The sequence below is a fragment of the Triturus cristatus genome, chromosome 9, assembly GCF_964204655.1.
Source record: "Triturus cristatus chromosome 9, aTriCri1.1, whole genome shotgun sequence".
Classification (NCBI taxonomy): Eukaryota; Metazoa; Chordata; class Amphibia; order Caudata; family Salamandridae; genus Triturus; species Triturus cristatus.
This window is the reverse complement of record NC_140592.1, coordinates 929,579,297-929,601,720: the sequence shown is the minus strand read 5'-3', so window position 1 is coordinate 929,601,720 and position 22,424 is coordinate 929,579,297. Positions and strand designations below refer to the sequence as shown.

General features: G+C 49.2%; 1 protein-coding gene across 1 annotated transcript in view; it reads left to right on the top strand.

Moving 5' to 3' along the window:
* BTBD7 (BTB domain containing 7) overlaps window positions 1-22,424 on the top strand; it is a 486,767-nt gene that overhangs the window by 169,506 nt on the left and 294,837 nt on the right. The window contains exon 4 of the mRNA XM_085626483.1: window positions 17,713-17,921. Coding sequence (XP_085482609.1) covers window positions 17,713-17,921 — 209 coding nt within the window. The remainder of the gene's footprint in view (window positions 1-17,712; window positions 17,922-22,424) is intronic.

Genomic DNA, 22,424 nt, shown 5'->3' with positions numbered 1-22,424 from the left:
GACATAGCTCTCAGGCATCTCTGACTCCGTCAGCGCATGTTTCTAGTCAAAAACGCGCAAAACTGTCGACGGGCCCGTCGACGGCCCCTCCGTCGACGAGATCTGCCACTTTATCAACCTCGTCGACGACTGTGACGACGGTATCTAGCAGATTTCCTTCGTCGTAGACGACTACTTCGTCAATGTCTTCACCGTCGACAGTGGTGTGTGTTTCCCTGAAGACTATTTCGTCGACTATTCCACTATCTTCTTCGTCGACGACTAGGAAGCTGGCGCTTCCGTCGACGTCTAAGGCTTCGTCGACGATAATGAAGAAGAAGAAGAAGTCATCGCCGTCGACGCTCACAGCATCGTCGACGGTGTCGTCGACGGCGGGCAAGTCGTCGACAGCAGTATAGTCGGCACGGGCTTCGTCGTCGGCACCCTCGTCGACTACATCGACGGCGGCTTTGTCGGCGACTTCGTCGACTATCGTCTCGACGACGGAGGTGTCAAATTTTGCAACGATGCCTTTGGTGCCAATGTCTACACCAGCGCCAGTGTCGGTGGACACCTTGTTGCAGCGTCGCCACACTGTGCTGGACTCTGTTATGATGCCACCGGTCACTCGGCCATCTCATCAGCTATTCCCCACGGTTGCTGAGGAGGTTTCGGACTCTGATGACGATATTCAGTCCTCTTTTCGAGATGCTCGTAGTCCTTCTGAGCTTCACATTAAATGCCAAGATTTTGAAGAGGATGATTATTCGCAGGACTATTACTGTCAGGAGCAACATCCCCCTGCACAAGTTCCCATGGCGCAGCTTCCGTTGTCACTCATCTCCAACCTTCAATTCATGTTGGAAGATTATAATCGGCGATTTCCGGCTTCCTCTCATAACTCTCCACGTGAGACGCCATCTGCTGTTTCGTCTACCCCTGTGTTGCCAATGGTGCCGACACCATCCGCACCTGCATTGGTTCCCCCTGCAACAGGTGAGGTGGTGGACAATCTGGATACAGAGGAGGGAGAGCTTCATGATGACTACTCTATGGCGGACTGGGATGACTAGCAAGTCAATTCGCCGGCATCACCTCCAACATCGCCAGTAAATTCACCACCTGTCGACATATCAGGGTTTCATCAACTGATGGACAGGGCAGCTCAACGTTTTCACCTTCCCATGGTGGTTAGGGAGGAGGACTGCTTTCTGTACGACTTCAAGTCCCAGCCGCAGAAGCAGATACGAGCCGTGCCCATTAAAGACTTTATCTGGAACGAGGGCATTAAACTGATGGAAACGCCTAACTCCATCCCGGCTGTCCTCCCGCGACTGGAGAAGAAGTACAAGGCCCCGGACTCTTCCCCAGCTTGCTTAGTGTCTCAGCCTAAGCCAGACTCGGTGATCACCCAGGCGGCGCAACGTCGCTCCAAAAATCCATCGTCTCCGCTTTCGTTACCTCCGGATCGTGACGGCCACCACCTGGATGCCATTGGCAAAAAGTTTTCAACCATGGCTTCAACAACAGCCTGGGCAGAAAACTCATTGGCCATCCTCGGTTGTTACGATCGACAAATGTGGTCGGACATGGCGGCTTTGGTTAAGCTTATCCCGGAAGTTTAGAGCGGAAGCTCTAAAGATCCTGCAAGAGGGTGAGAGGGCATCCTCCGAAATCGACTGCTCCGTCGACATTGCCTCCACAGGTTTTCGTCAATTGGCTGGAGCGGCTGTTTTAGACTACAGGGTTGGCTTCGTTCCACCTCGTTCCGTCAGGAGGTACAGGCCAAGATTCTGGACATGCCGTATGACGGAGAATCTTTATTCGGCCAGCATGTGGAGGACGCTTTGCAAGCCATCAAGAAGGACACGGAGACGGCTCGCTCCCTCGGCACTCTCCAGTTCCGGAAGCAGCCCTTTCGGGGTGCGCGCGGCCACGGCACCTTCTTTTCGTGGGTCCTCTTCCCAATACCGCTCCTACAACCAAGGACAACAACGTTATTCCTCACAGCCACAACAGTCTTACAGACAGCAGTCTGGCAAATCTTATAGAGGAAAGTCAAATTACAAGGGAAACTCTGCCAAAAAACAATGACTGGGTACATCAAGCGTCCCCTCTTTCCAGTTTTCCCCTTTCTCCGGTTGGAGGGCGAATCTCCCAGTTCTTTTCAACTTGGTCCTCAATCACTTCGGACCGCTGGGTTCTGGACATTATTTCAAGGCGCCTTGCCCTAGAGTTTGTGAAGGTTCCCCCACACACCTCTCCCTCCGGACCTCCTCCCGCTCACCTCAAAGAACTTTTCAATCAGATTCAGATAATGCTCAAAAAAGGGGCCATCAAAGTGGTTCCGAAATCACAAAAGAGATTGGGGTTCTATTCCCGCTTTTTCCTCATACTAAAGAAATCTGGGGAGTGGCACCCCATACTCGATCTAAGGTCACTCAACAAATTTCTCAAGGACCAATCATTCCGCATGCTCACGCTAAAGGACATCCTTCAATTCTTCTCTCAGGGCGATTTCATGACAACAATCGACCTTCAGGATGCTTATTTCCATGTGCCCATAATTCCACGCCACAGGAAGTACTTACGTTTTCGTGTGGGTCACAGGGATTTCCAATTCAAGGTCCTGCCCTTCGGCCTCCGCTCAGCGGGTCTTCACAAAGATCCTGGCCCCGGTGGTGGCTCATTTGAGACTGACGGGCATACAAATATTCCCGTATTTGGACGATTGTCTCATCAAATCTCAATCTTCCCACCAAGCGGCCCTCGATACTCGGCGCTGTCTCAATCTGTTTCAATCTCTGGGCTTGTCGATCAACTTGCAAAAGTCTCAGCTCACGCCAGCTCGGTACAAGACCTTTCTCGGCGCTACCATCGATACGAGCACGGCTATGGCCTTTGCCTCTGCGGAACGTCAAGCACGGATTCGACAGCTTGCAAGCTCCATCGCAGCAAAGCAGTCAGTTTCAGTCCACACATTAAAGTCTTTTCTGGGGATGGCGTCCTCATGCATCGCTTTGATCCCACATTGCAGACTGAGGAGTCGTACCATTCAGGAGGAATTGGACAAGCAGTGGCGTCAGGTCTCCGGTTCCTTCAACGACCAGCTCGTGGTGACACCCCGCATGGCTCAGGCGCTGCATTGGTGGACCCGTCCTTCCAACATCGCAGCAGGAACATCTTTTATAACGACAGCCCCAGAACTCGTTCTTACCACGGACGGATCCATGGAAGGCTGGGGCGGACGTCTTCAAGATTTATCAGTCAAGGGCAAGTGGACAACGGCTCAGCGTTTCTGGCACATCAACAGATTGGAGCTGATGGCCATTTTCTTGGCGTTGAAATCCTTCCGCCTCCAGCTCCAGGGGGAGTCAGTCCTCATTCAGACGGACAACACCACCTGCATGCACTACCTGAACAAGCAGGGCGGGACAAGATCTCTGCTGCTTTCCTGTCTGGCTCAGAGGATTTGGAGTTGGGCCATAGTCCATCGGATTACGCTCCAGGCAGTCCATCTGCCCGGCATTTCCAATACTCTGGCGGATGCACTCAGTCGGTCAACGTCATCGACCCACGAGTGGGAATTGCATCAGCTGACTCTAGACTTTGTCTTCGGCCTTTGGGGTCGCCCGACTATCGACCTTTTCGCAACCCCTCAGAATACCAAATGCCAGTCCTACGCAAGCTGGTTTCCCCACAAAGGGTCGTGCGGAAATGCCCTTTCGATAAATTGGTACAGGATATTTGCATACGCTTTTCCGCCGATCCCTCTGATTCCTCGAGTGTTGCGGAAGATGCGGCAACGACCGTGCCAGATGCTCCTCATAGCTCCACAGTGGCCTCGACAGGCATGGTTCTCGGAGTTGCTCCTCCTCTCCCAATGCGAACCCATCCTTCTCCCGAGGCCGGACCTTCTAACAATGAACGACGGGCGGATATGCCATCCGAATCCCAGTTCACTCAACTTGTCGGCTTGGAACCTGAGCACATTGAATTTGCTCATTTGAACATTCCACCAGCCTGCAGGGAAGTGTTGGCTAAGGCAAGGGCGCCCTCCACAGTGAAACTTATAAGCTAAAGTGGAAGCGATTTTGTCTTTGGTGTGCGTCCGCTCAAATACATCCAGTGCACGCCTCCCCGAAACACATTCTGCGGTTCTTCCTGCAGTTAGCGCAGTATGGACTGTCACACTCTACCTTAAAGGTCTTTTTAGCGGCAATATCTCGCTTTCGGCAGGACGGCTCGTCCTCTCTCTATTCATCTAGAGTAATACTGTTATGATTCCGTCCCCCAGTCCAACTCTCCTCAGGATTCTGGTGATGCAATAGGGGTTCCATCTCTCGACACCCCCAACTTCTGCACTGATGGCACGGAAGGTTAGTGTCATCAAGTGAGGGAAGGGAAGGAAGGGAACACCGGGGAGTAGAACCTGTAAAGGAAAAACAACATACAAACACAAAACAATACAATGGTAATGTCATGTAAGGCTACTCTCTTACATTCTCACTAACCATGACTACTCTCTTAAAGTCTCACTACAAAGGAAGACGCCCTCTTTGGGATACCGATTAACCTCTCGCTGCGTTCATTGGCCTCACACAACGAAAGGAAAGTACTGGACTTCTCCCCCAAACCCCGTTAACAAGGTCTCAGACCGGGCGTGTGAGTAAGAAATGTTTCACCCACACCTACGAATTCAAAGCAGTTGGCCACTCCGTGTGAGCGGGAGTCTCATGAAGGGAAAGCAACGAGACAAACCCCCGCCGGACGCGTGGACAACCAACACTTATCTGGCAGATACAGCCGTAGTCTCCTGGGGCTGTGTTGCACTGACGTCTTAAGCAGCAGCGTTGCTGCTTTCAAAGTGCACCTGAAATACTGCCGAGACTGGTATCAGCTTGTCCGCTCTGTCCCTCACCGCGAAGGAGAACCGATGCCGGGCTCTCCCTTCTCCAAACGAGATCTGGAACGGTCGCGCTCTCCGGAATTACGTACGACGTCCTGTGCGTGCGTTGATCCTTTTGTACACGCGGCTCCTCCCCCACCCGGTCCTCGAGCATTCTGGGGTTTGTAGGCCAGGCAGGCGTGCACTACCCGATCCCTGACAGTAGGTCCCCCGCCCCAGCGCCTCCTAGAACCGGGCTTGTCCGGGTGTCGGCGGTAAAATGCCCGAATTCTGGCCGGTGCTTGTACGTTGTCACAGGGTTCCCAAGAATCCTCTTCTGAGGTATACTCCTTCCAAAAGACTAGATACCACAAATGTCCCCTCCGGTACTTGGCGTCCACTATGCGACGCACCTCATACTCATGCCCTGCCTCTCCAGAACTGGTGGCTGCCTCTTCCGCCCTCCCGCGGCCGGCTTCAAAAGACTGCAGTGGAAGACCGGGTGGATCCGAAGAGAGCCCTGAAGTCGTAGTTTGTAAGCCACGGGATTGATCCTCTTCACCACTTGATAAGGGCCGATATATCTGGGATGGAACAAGCTACTCAATTTGAAGCCTATATTTGTGGACAACCACACCATGTCCCCTTCCTTATACTGTGGGCCCTCTGCGCGGTGCCGGTCTGCCCATAGTTTGTAGGTTAACTTCGCCTTGATCAGGTGATTCCTCACTGAAGCGTGCCCCTGGCGGAGCGCTCGCATGTGTGCCTGGACCGACGGCTGAGTGCTCGACACCCGTGGCAGGGTGATCGGCAAAATCCGCGCACTGAAACCATAATTGGCTAAAAAAGGAGAGACGCCTATGGAGCTGTGCGTCGCGTTGTTGTAGGCCAATTCGGCCATCCATAACAGGGCGACCCATGAGTCCCGGGCCTCTTCCGCATAGCATCTCAGGTATTTCTTCAACGTTTGGTTCAACCGTTCTGTTTGTCCATCCGTCTGGGGATTGAAGCTGGTGGACACTGCTGACTCGATACGCAGGGAACGACACCACCCTTTCCAAAAGCTGGCTATGAATTGGGGGCCTCTGTCCGACACTATGACCTGCGAGACTCCATGTATCCGCACCACGTGTTGAAGCAACAATTGCGCCGTTTGGCCCGCCGTAGACCGGTTCTTACAGGGAACGAAGTGCCCGATCTTTGTCAGGCTGTCTACCACCACAAGAATGGCTGCACACCCCTGATCCACAGGGAGTCCTGTAATGAAGTCCATGCTGATGTTCTGCCATGGTGACTGAGGTGTGGGCATTGGAACGAGCTTGCCCCTTATTTTGGATGTATCTGATTTACCCCGTGCACAGTGCTCACATGCAACTACCCAGTTCTTAACGTCCGGGACCAGCGAGGCCCACCAGAAGTATCGTTGTACCAAAAGGGTGGTTTTGTGGATGCCGGGGTGCCCTGCTAACGGAGACTCGTGACACCAATCAAAAGCCTTTTTCCTCAGGGCCTTTGTAGGTAGAAACGGACGTTGATCCTGAAAAGGAAGCCCCTGTCGGATATGCCGATCAGATCCGCAATCCGCCCACCTGTTCCAGGCTTCCGGACTCCTGTTATTTCTTATGGTATCCAGGTATTTCTCAGCCTGTATCACGCAGATTACCTTGGAGGAAGGGATGATAGCCGCCTCTGACCCTTCGACTTCCTCTTCTGTGGTTAGCATCCTGGACAGAGAATCCGCTTTCCTATTGTCCGCTCCAGGTCTGAAGGTAATGATGAAAATATACTCCTCGAAGAAAAGCATCCATCATTTGTCTGGGGGATAGGCGTCGGGCTGTTCGTAGGTACTGCAGGTTTCGATGGTCGGAGTACACTGTAATCGGAAACCTCGCCCCCCATAAGTATGGACGCCACTCCTGGAAAGCCTTCTTTATGGATAGCAACTCCTTTTCGGCGATGTTCTAATTTCTTTCGGCTGGGAGGAGCTTCCTGGAGAGATAAGCCACGGGATGTAGCTGCCCTGTGTCTTTGTCCCGTTGTGACAATATGGCCCCCACTGCTTCGTTAGAGGCGTCTGCCTCAACTATGAAAGGAGTGTCTAGCTTAGGATGACGCAACACTGGTGCTGAAGTAAAGGCCCTTTTTAGGAACTCAAAAGCCTTTCCCGCTGCGGGGGTCCATTCAAAAGGCACGCCCTTTCTGAGGAGCCTGGTGATCGGGAGGGCCTGTTGCGAGAACCCCTGTATAAAGCGTCTGTAGTAGTTGGCGAAGCCAAGAAAGCACTGCGTTTCCCGAACATTGCTTGGAACCGGCCACTCTTGCACAGCTTGGATCTTTCGTTCTGACATACTCAAACCCTCAGGACGGAGAATCACCCCCAAGAACTCCACTTCTGACACACCAAACTCGCACTTGCTCAGCTTGCAGAACAAGCGGTGTTTTCTCAAAACTCGTAACACTTGTCTCACATGTTCTGAGTGACTGCTCACCGAATCTGAATAGATCAAAATATCGTCTATGTAGACAACTACTGTCCTGTCTACATATTCCTTCAGCATGTCATTTAGGAAGTACTGGAATGCCTCCGGGGCATTGCACAACCCGAACGGCATTACCAGATACTCAAATAGACCATAGCGGGTCTTGAAAGCAGTCTTCCACTCGTCCCCTTTGCGTATGCGCACCAGGTGATGCGCGCCTCTAAGGTCTAACCTCGTATATACCTTCGCCTCGCGCATTTGATCCAATAAGACTGGAATGAGGGGCAGTGGATATCTATTGCGAACGATGTTCTTGTTCAGCATGCGGTAGTCACAACACTCCCTCAACTCCCCATTGGCTTTCGTTATAAAAAACAAAGGAGACGCCGCAGGAGAACGGGAAGGTCAAATAAACCCTATCTCCAGGAAGTGATCCAGATAGACCCTGAGGTACTTGGTCTCAGGCTCAGAGAGAGCATAGACCCTACACACCGGAAGGGTGGCTCCCTCCACTAGGTCTATCTGGCAATCGTAGGGCCTGTGGGGTGGAAGCGACTCGGCCTGGGTTTTGCTAAATACGTCTGCAAAGAGAGAGTATTCACTGGGCAGAAATACCTTTCTCCGCGGCTGTAGCTGCTACGAACGGGCAAGCCAAGGCGGCCGCACATGACCCCCCTCCTGGAACCAAATGGTCCTGGCATTCCTCAGACAAGAACAGTACTGTTCTCTTTCTCCAATCTATGGTCGGGTTGTGTAAGCTAAACCAGGGCATCCACAAGATCACCTCATACTGAGGGGCTTCTATGATGTTCAACGCCAAGGTTTCTATGTGGCGTCCCTCTCCTACTCTGGTAGTCAACCTAAGTTGTTCTGTTTGTTCGATGAGGAGACCGGAGGTGAGTGGTTTTCCGTCTACCGCCAGCACTTCCTCGGGGATTTCTCGAGAAACCTTCCGTATGGCCAGTTGTGCTACCAACCCACTATTTATAAAGTTTCCGGTGGCCCCTGAATCTAACATGGCCTTAATCTTATATGGTTGGTGGCCATTATCTTACCACATAACCATCTCTATATGTTTTTCGGTGTCTCCCTGACTGGTAGTGGCAAGAGAAGGGATCCTCCAAAGATGCTCGCCTGTATTCGCTGGATTGTCCGGCGATACTTCGTGCAAATCAGGACTCGTGACAGTGGCTATGGTCTTTCGATTCCGGTTAGTCCCCCCTGGTCTTTTGGGTCGAGCGGGACATTCCCTGACATAGTGTCCCTTCTTTCCGCAGTACATACAGAGCCCCTGGGTCCTCCTACTCTCCCTTTCCACCCGGGACAGTGGAGCACGAATGGCACCCACCTCCATGGGCTCTGAGACCGCTGCGTTGCTAGTCGCCTCATTCCTTGCTCTATCACCCCTGAACCTCTCACCGCCTCGATCTGCGAGGCGTCCATCCAACCTCAAGGCCAAGCTGACCAAATTGTTGCACGTCTGAGGTTGGGGGGATCTATTCTGGCTATGATATCCTTAAGCTCGTCACATAACCCCTGGTAGAAAAGAGACAATCTCTTCTCTTCGGGCCAGGCTGCTTCAGCCACCAATCTATTGAAGGATGTCAGATATGTCACCAATTCATTTTTTCCTTGCTTTAAAGCTAAAAGCTCTCTGTCCGCACTGAATGTAGTAGTGCGCCTGTCAAATACCCCCTCCAGGGCGGCTCTAAACTCGTCCCAATCGGACAAAACACTGTCATTATTTCTTACTAGCGGCACCGCCCAATTGGCTGCGTCGCCCGCCAAATAAGAAATGGCAAACGCCACTCTGGAGTGATTATTCGGGAATGAGGACGGCCTGCTAGAAAAATGCATCAGGATTTGAGTCAAAAATACCTGCATTTTCTGGGGGTCCCCGGTGTACCTTTCGGGGTTGGCTAACGGAATGGGAGGGGGCACGGTGACCTGGATGGGAGGAGTTCCTGTGCTTGCATTAAAAGGGTTCCTCGACAACCTTTCTACCCTCTCCCGTAATGCCGCCGTTTCTGCCCTAGAGGCTGCCAGTTCCCGTTGGACTGCGGCTAGTGCTTGCAAAACCTCGTCCATACTGCTTCCCTACAGCACTCCCCCAGAACCGGGAGGAGATTTAATACTTGGGTGAGTAAATCTGTTACGATTCCATCCCCCAGTCCAACTCTCCTCAGGATTCTGGTGATGCAATAGGGGTTCCACCTCTCGATACCCCCCACTCCTGCACTGATGGCACGGAAGGTTAGGGTGATCAAGTAAGGGAAGGAAGGGAACAGCGGGGAGTAGAGCCTGTAAAGGAAAAACAACATACAAACACGAAACAATACAATGGTAATGTCATGTAAGGCTACTCTCTTACATTCTCACTAACAATGACTACTCTCTTAAAGTCACACTACAAAGGAAGACCCCCTCTTTGGGATACCAAGCTCTTACTCATATACTGATTACTGTTAGCACCAATATGTTCTCACATTCATACTAGCGAATATCACAGAGCCCAGCCCCCCTCAGCACCACACATTTATCCATGGCATGACCGCAACTGAGGGGAAAAAAATGCCCCTTCCCCTTCTTGTATACTGAAAGGTCTTGACAGGGCTTCATGAAACAAAACTGGCGATTAACCTCTCGCTGCGTTCATTGGCCTCACACAGCGTTTCGAAAAGGTTCAGAGAAACACCCCCCGGAATTGAGATTAAATCAAATAGTCTTCAGAATACGGTTACAACACCGCTGGTGGAATGTGCTTCCAAACGAAAGGAAAGTACTGGACTTCTCCCCCAAACCCCGTTAACAAGGTCTCAGACCAGGCGTGTGAGTAAGAAATGTTTCACCCACACCTACTAATTCAAAGCAGTTGTCCACTCTGTGTGAGCGGGAGTCTCATGAAGGGAAAGTAACGAGACAAACCCCCGCCGGACGTGTCGACAACCAACACTTATCTGGCAGATACAGCCGTAGTCTCCTGGGGCTGTGTTGCAAGTCTTCAGCAGCAGCGTTGCTGCTTTCAAAGTGCACCTGAAATACGGCCGAGACTGGGATCAGCTTGTCCGCTCTGTCCCTCACCGCGAAGGAGAACCGATGCCGGGTTCTCCCTTCTCCAAACGAGATCTGGAACGGTCTCGCACTCCGGAATTACGCACGACGTCCTGTGCGTGCGTCGATCCTTTTGTACACGCGGCTCCTCCCCCACCTGGTCCTCGAGCATTCTGGGGTTTGTAGGCCAGGCAGGCGCGCACTACCCGATCCCTGACAAATACAGCAATTTTTCAAGGGTCTCTTCCGAAATTTCCCGCCCTTTTGGCGTCCTCCACCCACGTGGTGTCTGAACATCGTATTGGCTCAGCTCATGAAGGCACCCTTTGAGCCAATCCACTGGGCGGATTTCACATTCTTAACTTGGAAAGTGGTCCTCCTCCTTGCTCTGACTTCCTCCCGCAGAGTCAGTGACATTCACGCCTTTACAATACAACCTCCGTTTCTTCAATTCAGATCGGACTGTGTTATTCTCCGCACTAATCCGGCTTTCATGCCTAAAGTGCCATCCGGTTTCCATCTCAATGAACCAGTAATCTTGAAAACCTTTTTCCCGCATCCGCAGTCTCCGGCGGAGCAGAGTTTACACTCTCTGGACTTAAAGAGATGTCTTAAATTTTACATCAGCAGAACACAATCCTTTCGCAAGTCGGATCAGCTGTTTGTGGCCTACGGACGCACTTGTAAAGGACAGTCCGTTACCAAGCCCACGATTGCCCGTTTGGTTTCTTCAGCAATCTCCTTTTGCCATCAAGAGGCTGGAAAGCCTCTTTCTTCTGGAGTAAGGGCTCATTCAACGAGAGCCATGTCATCTTCCACTGCCCTGTTCGCTGGTGTACCCATCCATCAGATTCGCCGGGCAGCTACGTGGTCCAGCAGGCACACGTTCACGAAGCACTACTGCCTGGAATCGATTAATGAAGCGGACACTGCTGTGGGACAAGCAGTTCTACGGAATCTGTATCAATAAGGTGAGCCTCTGCTACTTCCCTCCTCCTTGGGAATTCTCAATTGCGTATTAAATACGTTGTCATTGTATTTCATGCAATATTATTACGGCCTTGTCAGCCGGCTGCTGTTTACTGCTCACTATTCTATTCAAGCATGTGAATCTATGAAAGACACCCCTAATACTGGAGAAGAACAAATGTTACTTACCTGTAAACTGTGGTTCTCCAGTATTGGTGTCTTTCATAGATTCACATGCGACCCACCCTCCTCCCCTCAGAGGCTCTCTTCTCCTCTTTCGGCTCTTTTTTCACTCTCGTGCTACGAAACTCTGAGGGCCTGAGCCTCTGAGGAGAAGGTTCTAGAGGGTGCTTGCGCCTGATTGGCTGGAGTTTGGACTATAAAACGACAATGATATGTCAGCAAAGTGATTCTTTTTCTCAATGCTTTCCTTTGTGTCAATACTATCCTATGGTATTTTCACTTGATATGTTATTTCTGAATTGTATATAAAGTTTATTTGGATATGTATATGCTATTATGTGGTTATGTATGTTTATACATGACACTTATTGCTTTTTATATACCGTGGGACTCTCACTTCGACGGGGAATATTCAAGCATGTGAATCTATGAAAGACACCAATACTGGAGAACCACAGTTTACAGGTAAGTAACATTTGTTCCTCTCCAGCACAGTATTTTTCCAAGAACTAAACCTTTCTGACATAGGGTTTTTTTCTAAAGACTGTTCATCTTTGCCCTCTTGATCTCCAGGTGTAGACAAATATTTCACTTCACAAATCAAATGTCATGATTTAATTTAAATATCATGAAATAGCGTTGTAAAGGTTGCTTTTTATGGTGTTCAAATATAATGATCAACTCCTGTCTTTTACAGATTCCCTTTTTTGTCAAAATCACTCGCTCACATGTATGTGAAAGAAAATGTGACATAGTAGTGCTTGTGGAGCGAAACAGTCTTGTGCACTGTAGTCCATAAAGGTATCCTAGTAACTAAAATTAAAACATTAGTCATCGCTGTCTTCACTAGGGGATTTTTCTATAGTTTCTTATGTTGGACACCCACAGAAAGGTTAAAACAACAAACGAAATGACGTAATGTCATCTCTGTTTTCTTGGGTGGGTATGGGTCAGCAGACGCGTCTGAATGTTCAACCAGCCACCAAACAAGAACTAGTATCATATGATAGCCATGTAGCATAAAAAGGAACAGGAAATTACTAGTCCACCATGGGTAATCGAGGTCAGTTTCAGCTGACTCGATCAATTCAATGTGGCACTTTCACATTGAGCGGCAGCACTTGCAATGAAATCAAGCACGTTTCATCCTCTTTGTTACGAGCAGCATAGTACAAGCTCTGTGCCCTCCATCAAGGCCTTGCAGTACGTAGCGTGCAGCCACAATACCCTTTGAGCCATTTCCCTTACCTCTGCTCACCAATCGTAATGTTAGTGGAAGCAGTGATCAACTATGTTGGGTTGACTTCTATTGGACCACTATGGAAAGAACAATACATGACCTGATCTGGACCTTGTCTCTCTAAAATGCCTGGCAGTATTTCAGTAATTGGTAAAAATATACTTGTTATTTTAAGGGCATCTGTTATACACTTTTTGGTCTGCTAAGCTTTGTCTTGTAGAAAAGAAGACCATGTCCACTATTTCATTTAATTGAGCCCTGCCATTGATTACAAAATAGCATCCTTAAGTCTCTGGTACAGGACCGCTGTAGGATAAACTAAGCATGCTTGTGAATTCACTTGTTCATAGTAAGACCTGGTTTGTTGTCAGCGTATTGATGTGGACAATTACAAGAATAAAAGAGGAAGCCAGTAGCACATTCGAAGTGCAGTAGGTCCGAAAGACCACTGGGGCATATTTCTTGTAAATCTTCCCAAAAATAAATCCCGATCTGCCGCAGTACTTTTGAGCAAAAATAAACTGCGTTTTTTTTGATCCACCACAGGACATACATTTTGTGAATAATGTATATTTAGATATCCAAATCTGAAAGAAACACGTTAGTTAGATTCCTCACCTTAGAATATATCCCCAGGCGTCAGACTGGATCCGGAAGATTTTTCGTCAGCAAATACCCCTTGCGCGTCGCTAGGCGTCATCTGCGGCTCCACGTCCGTCGTCGGCGTCGTGCGCCGGACCGGGATTCCAAGAGGCTGGAACAGTTTGGTAAGAAGCTGTTCTCCTCGCTCAGTTTGGGCCTGCGGTCTTTGAACACCGCCTGTCTCTTGGACCGTTATTCCCACTCTCTGTGGGATGCGGTGGAGGACGTGCTGCCACTGTGCCCGGAGGAGGCCCGGGCGCGGCTTTCCTCGGCCCTGGCCGATGGGAGAGATGCAGCGCGCCATGCAATCCGATGTGGACTCGACACTACGGACTCGCTGGGTAGGGCGATTTCTACCACGGTGGCGCTTCGACGTCACGCCTGGCTGCGGTTCACGTCCTTTTCAGGGGATGTCCAGAGCACCCTCATGGACATGCCTTTTGATGGCGCTCGCCTTTTTGGTGAGAAAGCGGACAGTGCGCTGGCTCGCTTCAAGGACTCCCGGGCTACGGCCACGTCCTTGGGCCTCTCGGCCCCGCGGCCACAAACTTCCGCTTTTCACTCCTTTCGTGGCCAAGGAAGGGGCACCTCCTCACGTCCGCCTAGCCACCGGCCACAGAACCAGCCTGCACGCGGTTGCGGACGTGGTTTCCGCCGATGCGGTACTGGAGGACGACGCGGTCAGTCCACATCCACCCCGGCAGCATCTGCCTCAAAGCCTTCCTAGTCCGAGCTTTCAGGCACATTCCACGCCAGTGGGCGGCAGAGTTCGCCATCACCTGCTCCACTGGCGTTCCAGCACGTCGGACAGGTGGGTGCTGCAAATCGTCCGAAGGGGCTACTCCCTCCCCCTTAGAGACGACCCCTCCAGCCATGCCACCGCAGCACCACCGTATCTCGGGGGATCATTTGAATCTTCTCCACGAGGAAGTTTCGGCCCTCTTGGCCAAGGAGGCCGTCGAGCACGTTCCGAGCCCAGAAGTAGGTCGTGGTTATTCCCACTACTTTCTGGTTCCCAAGAAGGGCAAAGGGGTCCTACGCCCTATCTTGGACCTCCGGAACGTCAATGCCTTCCTCCGGATGGAACGGTTCAAAATGTTAACTTTGGCTCAGGTTCTAGCTGCCCTCGACCCTGGAGACTGGATGGTAGCGTTGGACTTGCAGGACGCATATTTCCACATCCCCGTCCTGCCGGCCCACCGGCGTTACCTGCGGTTCACGGTGGGTCAGGAGCACTTTCCGTTCACCGTGCTCCCCTTCGGCCTTACCAGTGCCCCTCGGGTGTTCACGAAAGTGATGGCGGTGGTCGCAGCTCATCTGCGCAGATCAGGGGTTTCAGTCTTCCCCTATCTCGACGACTGGTTGTTGAAGGTGGGCTTGCCCCAGGCAGTTGTCTCCCATCTCCAGACTACGGCGGATCTCCTGCATTTGCTGGGGTTTTCCATCAACGTGCCGAAGTCACACCTGAGCCCCTCTCAGAAGCTCCTTTTCATCGGAGCGGTTCTCGATTCGGCGCAGTTCCGGGTTCATCCCCCGGAACAGCGGGTCCGGGATATACAGGCCCTGATTCTCATCTTTCGGCCTCTATCCTGGGTTTCGGTCAGGCTAGTGTTGCGGATTCTGGGGCTGATGGCCTCCTGCATCCTACTAGTGCATCACGCCAGGCGGCGCATGCGGGCTCTGCAGTGGGACCTGAAGTTTCAGTGGGCCCAGCATCACGGCAACCTGTCCGACCATGTCTTGATCTCGGAGGGCACTGCACAGCAGTTGCAGTGGTGGCTCACGGACCGCGATTGGGTCACGGGCAAGAGCCTCTCCCTACCCCTACCGGAGCATGTCGTAGTGACGGATGCGTCCCTCCTGGGATGGGGTGGCCATATGGGAGAGGCGGAGATCAGAGGCCTCTGGTCTCCGGCGGAGTCTCGCCTCCACATCAACTTGTTGGAGCTGAGAGCGATCCGACTTGCACTGAAAGCCTTCCTTCCCTCTGTCCGGGGAAGTGTCGTGCAGGTGTTCACGGACAACACACCGCCATGTGGTATTGCAACAAACAGGGCGGGGTGGGGTCGTGGACCCTTTGTCAGGAGGCTCTGCGCCTCTGGACATGGCTGGAACACCAGGGCATCACCCTGGTGGTTCAACATCTGGCAGGCTCTGAACGCCAGAGCAGACGAACTCAGCCGCCGGTGCATGATGGATCACGAATGGCGTCTGAACTCCGAGGTGGCGCACGTGCTCTTTTTCAGAAGTGGGGAGAGCCTTGGTTAGATCTATTCGCCACCGACGAGAACGCGCAATGTCAGCAGTTCTGCGCGTTGAAATTTCCAAGGCGGCACTCGCTCGGCGACGCTTTTCTTCGCGAGTGGAGTTGCGGTCTGTTGTACGCCTTTCCGCCTATACCACTGCTGCCCAGAGTGCTGAAGAAGATCAGGCGCGACCCGGCCCAAGTCATCTTGGTGGCTCCGGATTGGGCACGAAGGTACTGGTCTCCCGAGCTACTCAGTATGTTGACCGATCCTCCGAAACGTCTGCCCCTTCGGGAGGATCTTCTGTCGCAGCAGCAGGGGACGGTCCTCCACCCGAACCTGTCCAGCCTCCACCTCCATGCGTGGAGATTGAGCGGCGGCAGTTGATGCCATTTGACTTGCCTCCTGAAGTCTGTGATATCATTCTGGCAGCCAGGCGTCCCTCCACAAAGACTGTATACGCCTGCCGGTGGAACAAATTTGTGGCATGGTGCACAGCACAGGCTGTGGATCCCCCTTTCCGCCCCTCTTTCTGAGGTTCTCCTCTTTCTTCTTTCTTTGGCCCAGCAGGGCTCTGCCCTGGGCACCTTGAAAGGTTATCTTGCTGCCATCTCTGCCTTCTTACGGCTTCCTGATCAGCCCTCTCTTTTCAAGTCCCCTGTAGTGTCACGCTTTCTTAAAGGCATTACTCGCACGTTCCCTCCTGTCCCTTTCGTAATGCCTCAGTGGGACTTGAATCTTGTCTTAACATTCCTGATGTGCGCTCCCTTTGAGCCTCTTCACAATTGTCCTCTTCGTCTTCTAACTCTTTAGACTGCTTTCCTGGTAGCCATCACCTCGGCTAGACGGGTGAGTGAGCTCCAGGCTGTATCGTCCAAGCCTCCTTTTCTATCTGTTCATCTGGACAAGGTTGTCCTTCGGACTCGTCCTTCCTTTCTACCGAAAGTGGTGACCCCCTTTCATCTTGGGCAATCTGTCACCTTGCCCACCTTCTTTCCGCCTCCGCATCCTTCCAAAGAGGAAGAGCGGCTCCACCGTCTGGACCCAAAACGTGCGCTCTCCTTTTATTTGGACTGCACAAAACAGTTCCGAGTGGACGACCAGCTTTTCGTTGGCTACGTAGGTGCAAAGAAGGGCAAAGCTGTGCACAAAATGACCATCTCTCGGTGGGTCGTTTTGTGTATAAAAATCTGTTATTCCTTGGCAAAAAAGGACCCGCCTGTTGGGCTGCGCGCCCATTCTACTCTGGCCACAGTGGCTACTACTGCTTTGGGACGGGGAGTCCCTTTGCAGGACATCTGTCAGGCAGCAACGTGGGCTTCGCTGCACACGTTTGCCAGGCATTATTGCCTAGACCGCCAAGTCCGGAGGGATGGCTTCTTTGGCCGTTCTGTCCTCCAGGACTTTCTGGTGTGATCTTGGTTCGCAGACCCACCACCGGGGTTGGTATTGCTTGGGTATGTATTCTGAGGTGAGGAATCTAACTAACGTGTTTCTTTCAGATGAACAAGTTACTTACCTTCGGTAACGATGTATCTGTAAGAAACATTAGTTAGATTCCTCACCGACCCACCCATCCTCCCCGTTCTGCGAACTGACATCTAGGGTTAAGGCTATCCCTTTCAGGGCCCTAGACTTTTTGGCACCAGTGTCGGTCTCTTGCATGGCTCTGCGTTCCTGGCGCGGAAAGCTATGTACAAGAACTGACGTCAGCGCGCGAGGGCGGCGTCTAAGTACTCCGTCATTCCGGCGCCGACGACAGACACGGAGCTGCAGACGACGCCTAGCGCCGTGCAAGGGGTATTGCTGACGAAAAATCTTCCGGATCCAGTCTGACCCCTGGGGATATTCTAAGGTGAGGAATCTAACTAACTAATGTTTCTTACAGATACATCGTTACCGAAGGTAAGTAACTTGTTCTTTATGGGTGCTTTATTTTCCCACTTAATTATTCTATATTTGTAACCATTTTATCTAATTTAATAGTTTTGCTGAATACGTGAAGTAACTGTAATAATTTTGCTTTCCTTGTAGGCTGTGAGGATATAATAGCAGAGAGCATCTCTTTAGAAACTGTCCTCGCCATTCTCAAGTGGAGTTCTCAGCCATATGGTTCCAAGTGGGTGCATCGTCAAGCTTTACATTTCCTCTGTGAGGAGTTTACCCAGGTTATGACGTCAGACGTTTTTTATGAACTAACCAAGGATCACTTGCTTACCATTATTCAGTCTGATTATCTCCAGGTAATTCTATCAAATTAAACTCTGTGTGATTGGTATTATGGTTTGTTTTTTGCAGTGTTCTCTAAAATAGACCTGATGTCATCGCTCTTACGTTTCAAGTACCAACCCCTTTACACTAGGTGCATTCTGAAGTGCAGGTACAATACAATATTGGTGTCTGCATGCTAGATAGCCAGTGGATGCTTTCACTGTTAATCTTGTGGCAAAGTGTTTCTCACTGTGTTCATAGAATACAATTGAACTGCGTAAAGTGTGAACAACTCTTTTAGTGGAGAGGGAGTTTGTTTCTCAGTGTCCAAGTTTTTTCAAAGATATTACAATTAAAGGAGCAATCTTTGGAATTGATGCAAAAATCTTAACAGGATGATTTTGTAAAGTAAATCACGTAGACCTGATTAAGTTTAAGGATTTAATAAAGAAGTAAACGACAGTAGGTGGTGCTCCCTTTCCAGCTAGCAGTCAACTGACTTTCCTAGGAACCCATTACATCATTACTTGAAGAATACTCTAAAACAGAATACTTATCACATCATAACTACCTAGAGCTATACCCACTAATACAACACTTCATCTTCCCTTTAATATAACACATCTTCTTCCCTTTTAATATTCACAATAACATTAATAGAATATTTTATTTTTTAAAGAAAAAACTATAGAAAAAAAATAAAGCATGAATACAATATTACAAATACCTGGGCAGAATTCGGTCTCTGACACGCTTTGTTTCTTTCTTCTCTCGCTTCTTGTACTTTATTTCCTTACACTTCACCATCATCATAAATTCACTAAAACCTTCCGAGACCATTTCATCGTCCATGTCATCCTTGTTATCCAATTTGGCACCTACACTCTTCTCATACAATGCAACTCACTGCTTGTTCGACCGTTCTTCATTTTCTAATTCAATATACAACTCATGCACCTCTTTCACTTTAAAGGGGCCACACAACTTCATGCAGCTCCCTTCCAATCTTCCACTTTTGACTTTGACTAAATCACCTGGTTTCATCCACCCATCACTCTCACGTTCTTGTGCATTATTGCCTTGATCATCACCCTGCTTCAACATTTTTTTCATCTATGCAGGAGGCATTTTTATGTTCACATCCCCCCCCCCCCCCCATGACTTTAAAAGGAATTTCCTTGGTGACCCCATTTTCATTAGTGCGATACTCCCATACTAGATCCTCCACCATCCTCCTGACATTATCTTTGTTGACACAAGCCATTTGAATCACACCTTTTATCAAGCGGTTCACCCTCTCAACAACCCCATTTGCCTGTGGGTTGTAAAGTGAAGTGCGAGAATGGCAAATACCGCAACCTTTCAAAAAAGTCATCTCACCAGAAGTCAACTGAGTGCAATTATCAGTTATAAGTTTGACTGGATAACCACCTTCTGAACGCTTCCTCGAGAAACTCAATAGTCCTCTTGGTCGTGATTTCATGCATAAACTTGACTACCAGCCATTTTGAAAGTACATCAACCATCACAAGAGCAAACTTTCACTCGGGCGTGTCAATTCTCATTTGTCCAATGAAGTCCATACAAACTGTGTGCCATGGTTTACCAGAATGACCTATTTCACCCATGACAGATTGACTACTTACTTTCAATCTTTTTTGCCCTTATTTACAATCCACACACTGAGTCACCCAATCCGTGGTATCTTGATCCATACCTGGCCACCAGATGTTTTCACATGACCTTTTCTCTGTAAGTGTTTGACCTAAGTGGCCTTCGTGTGCCAGCTTGATCAGTTCTATAGCAGTATGGTTTTGTAGTCTGACGCACTCCAGTGTAATCCGATTACTCCATGTGAAGAAAGTGGGTGGTGCTGGTGGCTTAATCCTTCTGAGTGAAAGGAATGATATCCACAATAATTGCGTGGTCCTCAACAAAAGAGGGGCGTCCCCCATTAGCACTCGAAACAGACGAGTAATAAATTCGACGAATGTTCAAAAAACAATTTTTCAAATCAAATGTATTTTACTTTTGTTGATTCAGGTTAATCTGAGACTTTTTGATAACCTTATTTCCTTGTAATCATTTCATCTTCATGATAGGAAAATTCAAATTAATCTCATTATTTATGTGTGCCTGATAACCCGATTCATTTCGGGCCGCAGCCCTTCATCAGGGGAATAATATCTGTAATTCTTAAAGGAAACATTCGATCAGTCGCCACACATGTCCTAAAATCAATTTATTACCTAGGGTTAATATGCATTTCTCGCATAGTATTGTCATGCGTTTTAACGAAAATGTGACCCCAGTGCGACACGGTGAAAACCCAATGAAGAGCAATAGAAATTCCGAGCACCATAGTCGAAATACACGTGTTTGATGGACCGGTCCCCCAGTGCGACACGGTGAAAACCCAATGAAGAGCAATAGAAATTCCGAGCACCATAGTCGAAATACACGTGTTTGATGGACCGGTCTCGTCACAGTAAATATTAACACAAGCGAATGTAACCTGAGATCGATAACGCCTGCTCCCGGTGTCAGTGAACTTTCCCAGTAGTGTCATGTGTCCGGTTCTCATGGGCGGTTGTGGTGAAAATGCTGTGAAACCCGTGTTAAAATGTGTAAATGTCAAGCCGTCAAGTGTGCACTTAGCCAGTGAATATATAGCATTGGTTTTATCTAAAAAAACAGAGTTCTCACAGACCTACCCATGTAAAGAAAATTGTAGATGCGTGCTTAGTGACAACACTGTGTAGCTAATAATTTTGGGTAGTGAGCGATAGTGAGTGGTGCTTACTTGAAAAAAATGTGTAGGCGGTGAGAGTTCCTCAATATCATGGCCTTAACCGCGTCACAACTCTTTGCTAAATAAGAAGTCATAGTATTACAAAAAACATTCTGGTACAGCTGTGTATTGAGTACAGAGTAAAGAATAATACTGGCAATTTCCAGCCTCTTACCTGAGGTGATTGCAAGTCGGCTTTCATGAAAGTGCTTGGTGCATCTGCTGATGGTGATACCTAAAACATATTCTCTCCTGCTGTTTGCTACCATCTAAATCCCTGGATTTACCCCTGACTTTCCAGTACTTCATACACCAACATCTTCACTATCAACACATGATACTTCACCATCGATCTTTCTTTTTTCCATTTCCTTCATACATGGGTCAGACTGTTCTACAATTTTTGCAATTTCTATGGCATCATGTAAAGATGGATTTTTAGCTGCCCATAGCCTTTCTTGCATTTTCTTATTTTTGCATTGTACAATTAGTTGATCGTGAATAATTTCCTCCCTAATGACCCCAAACTGACATTTAACAGACAGTTCACTCAGCCTAGACTCAAACTGATCTACTGTTTCCTCCGTTTGTTTGCGGTTGAGTTTATAACTTATACCTATACATTACTATATCACTTTCTTTAGCAAATCTCCTTTCTAACCTGACCTTTGCTTCTAAATACACATTTGGAATTTGTTGACAATTATTACCTATAGCTACAGGTAAATACTTAAATATGTGCTGACCTTCTTTTCCTATAGTGCTGAAAAGTAAATCTTTTTTCCTTTTGTTGCTTAATTCACTACCATCTAATGCCTTAATATAGTTTTCAAAAATGTCAATCCACTCATCCCATTAAATGGGTGGAGTCCCTGTTTGTGCTAGGAAAGCAGGCGGTGGTATAATTGCTGCTTCCATGGTTGTATATACTATCCACCCCCACCTTCTTTGCACCTTCTAGCACTGAATGAGAAAATTATATTTTCCTTAAAGTGTGTGTATCACTGGTGAAAGTGGAGACGCAAATGTACTTCAGTGTTTATACAACACACAATTACAGTGTGCATATCACTGATGAACGTGAAGGCACAAAAGAACTTTGGTGTGCCTGTCATAGCACAATCCTAGTGTGCCCATCACTGTAGAAACGTGAAACATTTAATAAAGTACCTGTACCGGTTAATTTATAAATCACCTGGCAGGTTCCCTCAACTCCAGGACGGACGAAGTCAGCCATTGATGCCTAGCAGATCAGGAATGGCATCTCCAACCGGAGGTCTCTTTCAGCAGGGGGAAGAGCCTTGGTTATATCGGTTTGCCGCCCCAAGAACACGCAATGTCAGCAGTTTTGTGCACTGGAGTTTTCAAGGTGCCACTCGCTCGGAGACCCTTTTCATCTCAAATGGAGCTCAGGCCTCCTGTATGCCTTTGCGCCTATTCAAAAGTATGGAATCTGCAACTAGATATTGTCTCTGCATTACCGAAGTGCACATAGTATTCCTATAGTATAGGAATATGTTCCTCTACTCATCAAAAAAAGGAACACTGGAAGAACTTGCTAGCGGTATGCAAATTAAATAACTTTCCCTCAATTAAGTGAGCTCCCCACTAGTGTGTAATGTAAACTGATACTTTCAAACTTCCCCCTCATGCCTTCTGCCATCACAGCTCCCTTTTGATATGTGCAGTAGCTTGGCTTCTTTTAGAGCTCACACACACAGCTGGGCAGTAGCAACATCTGTCA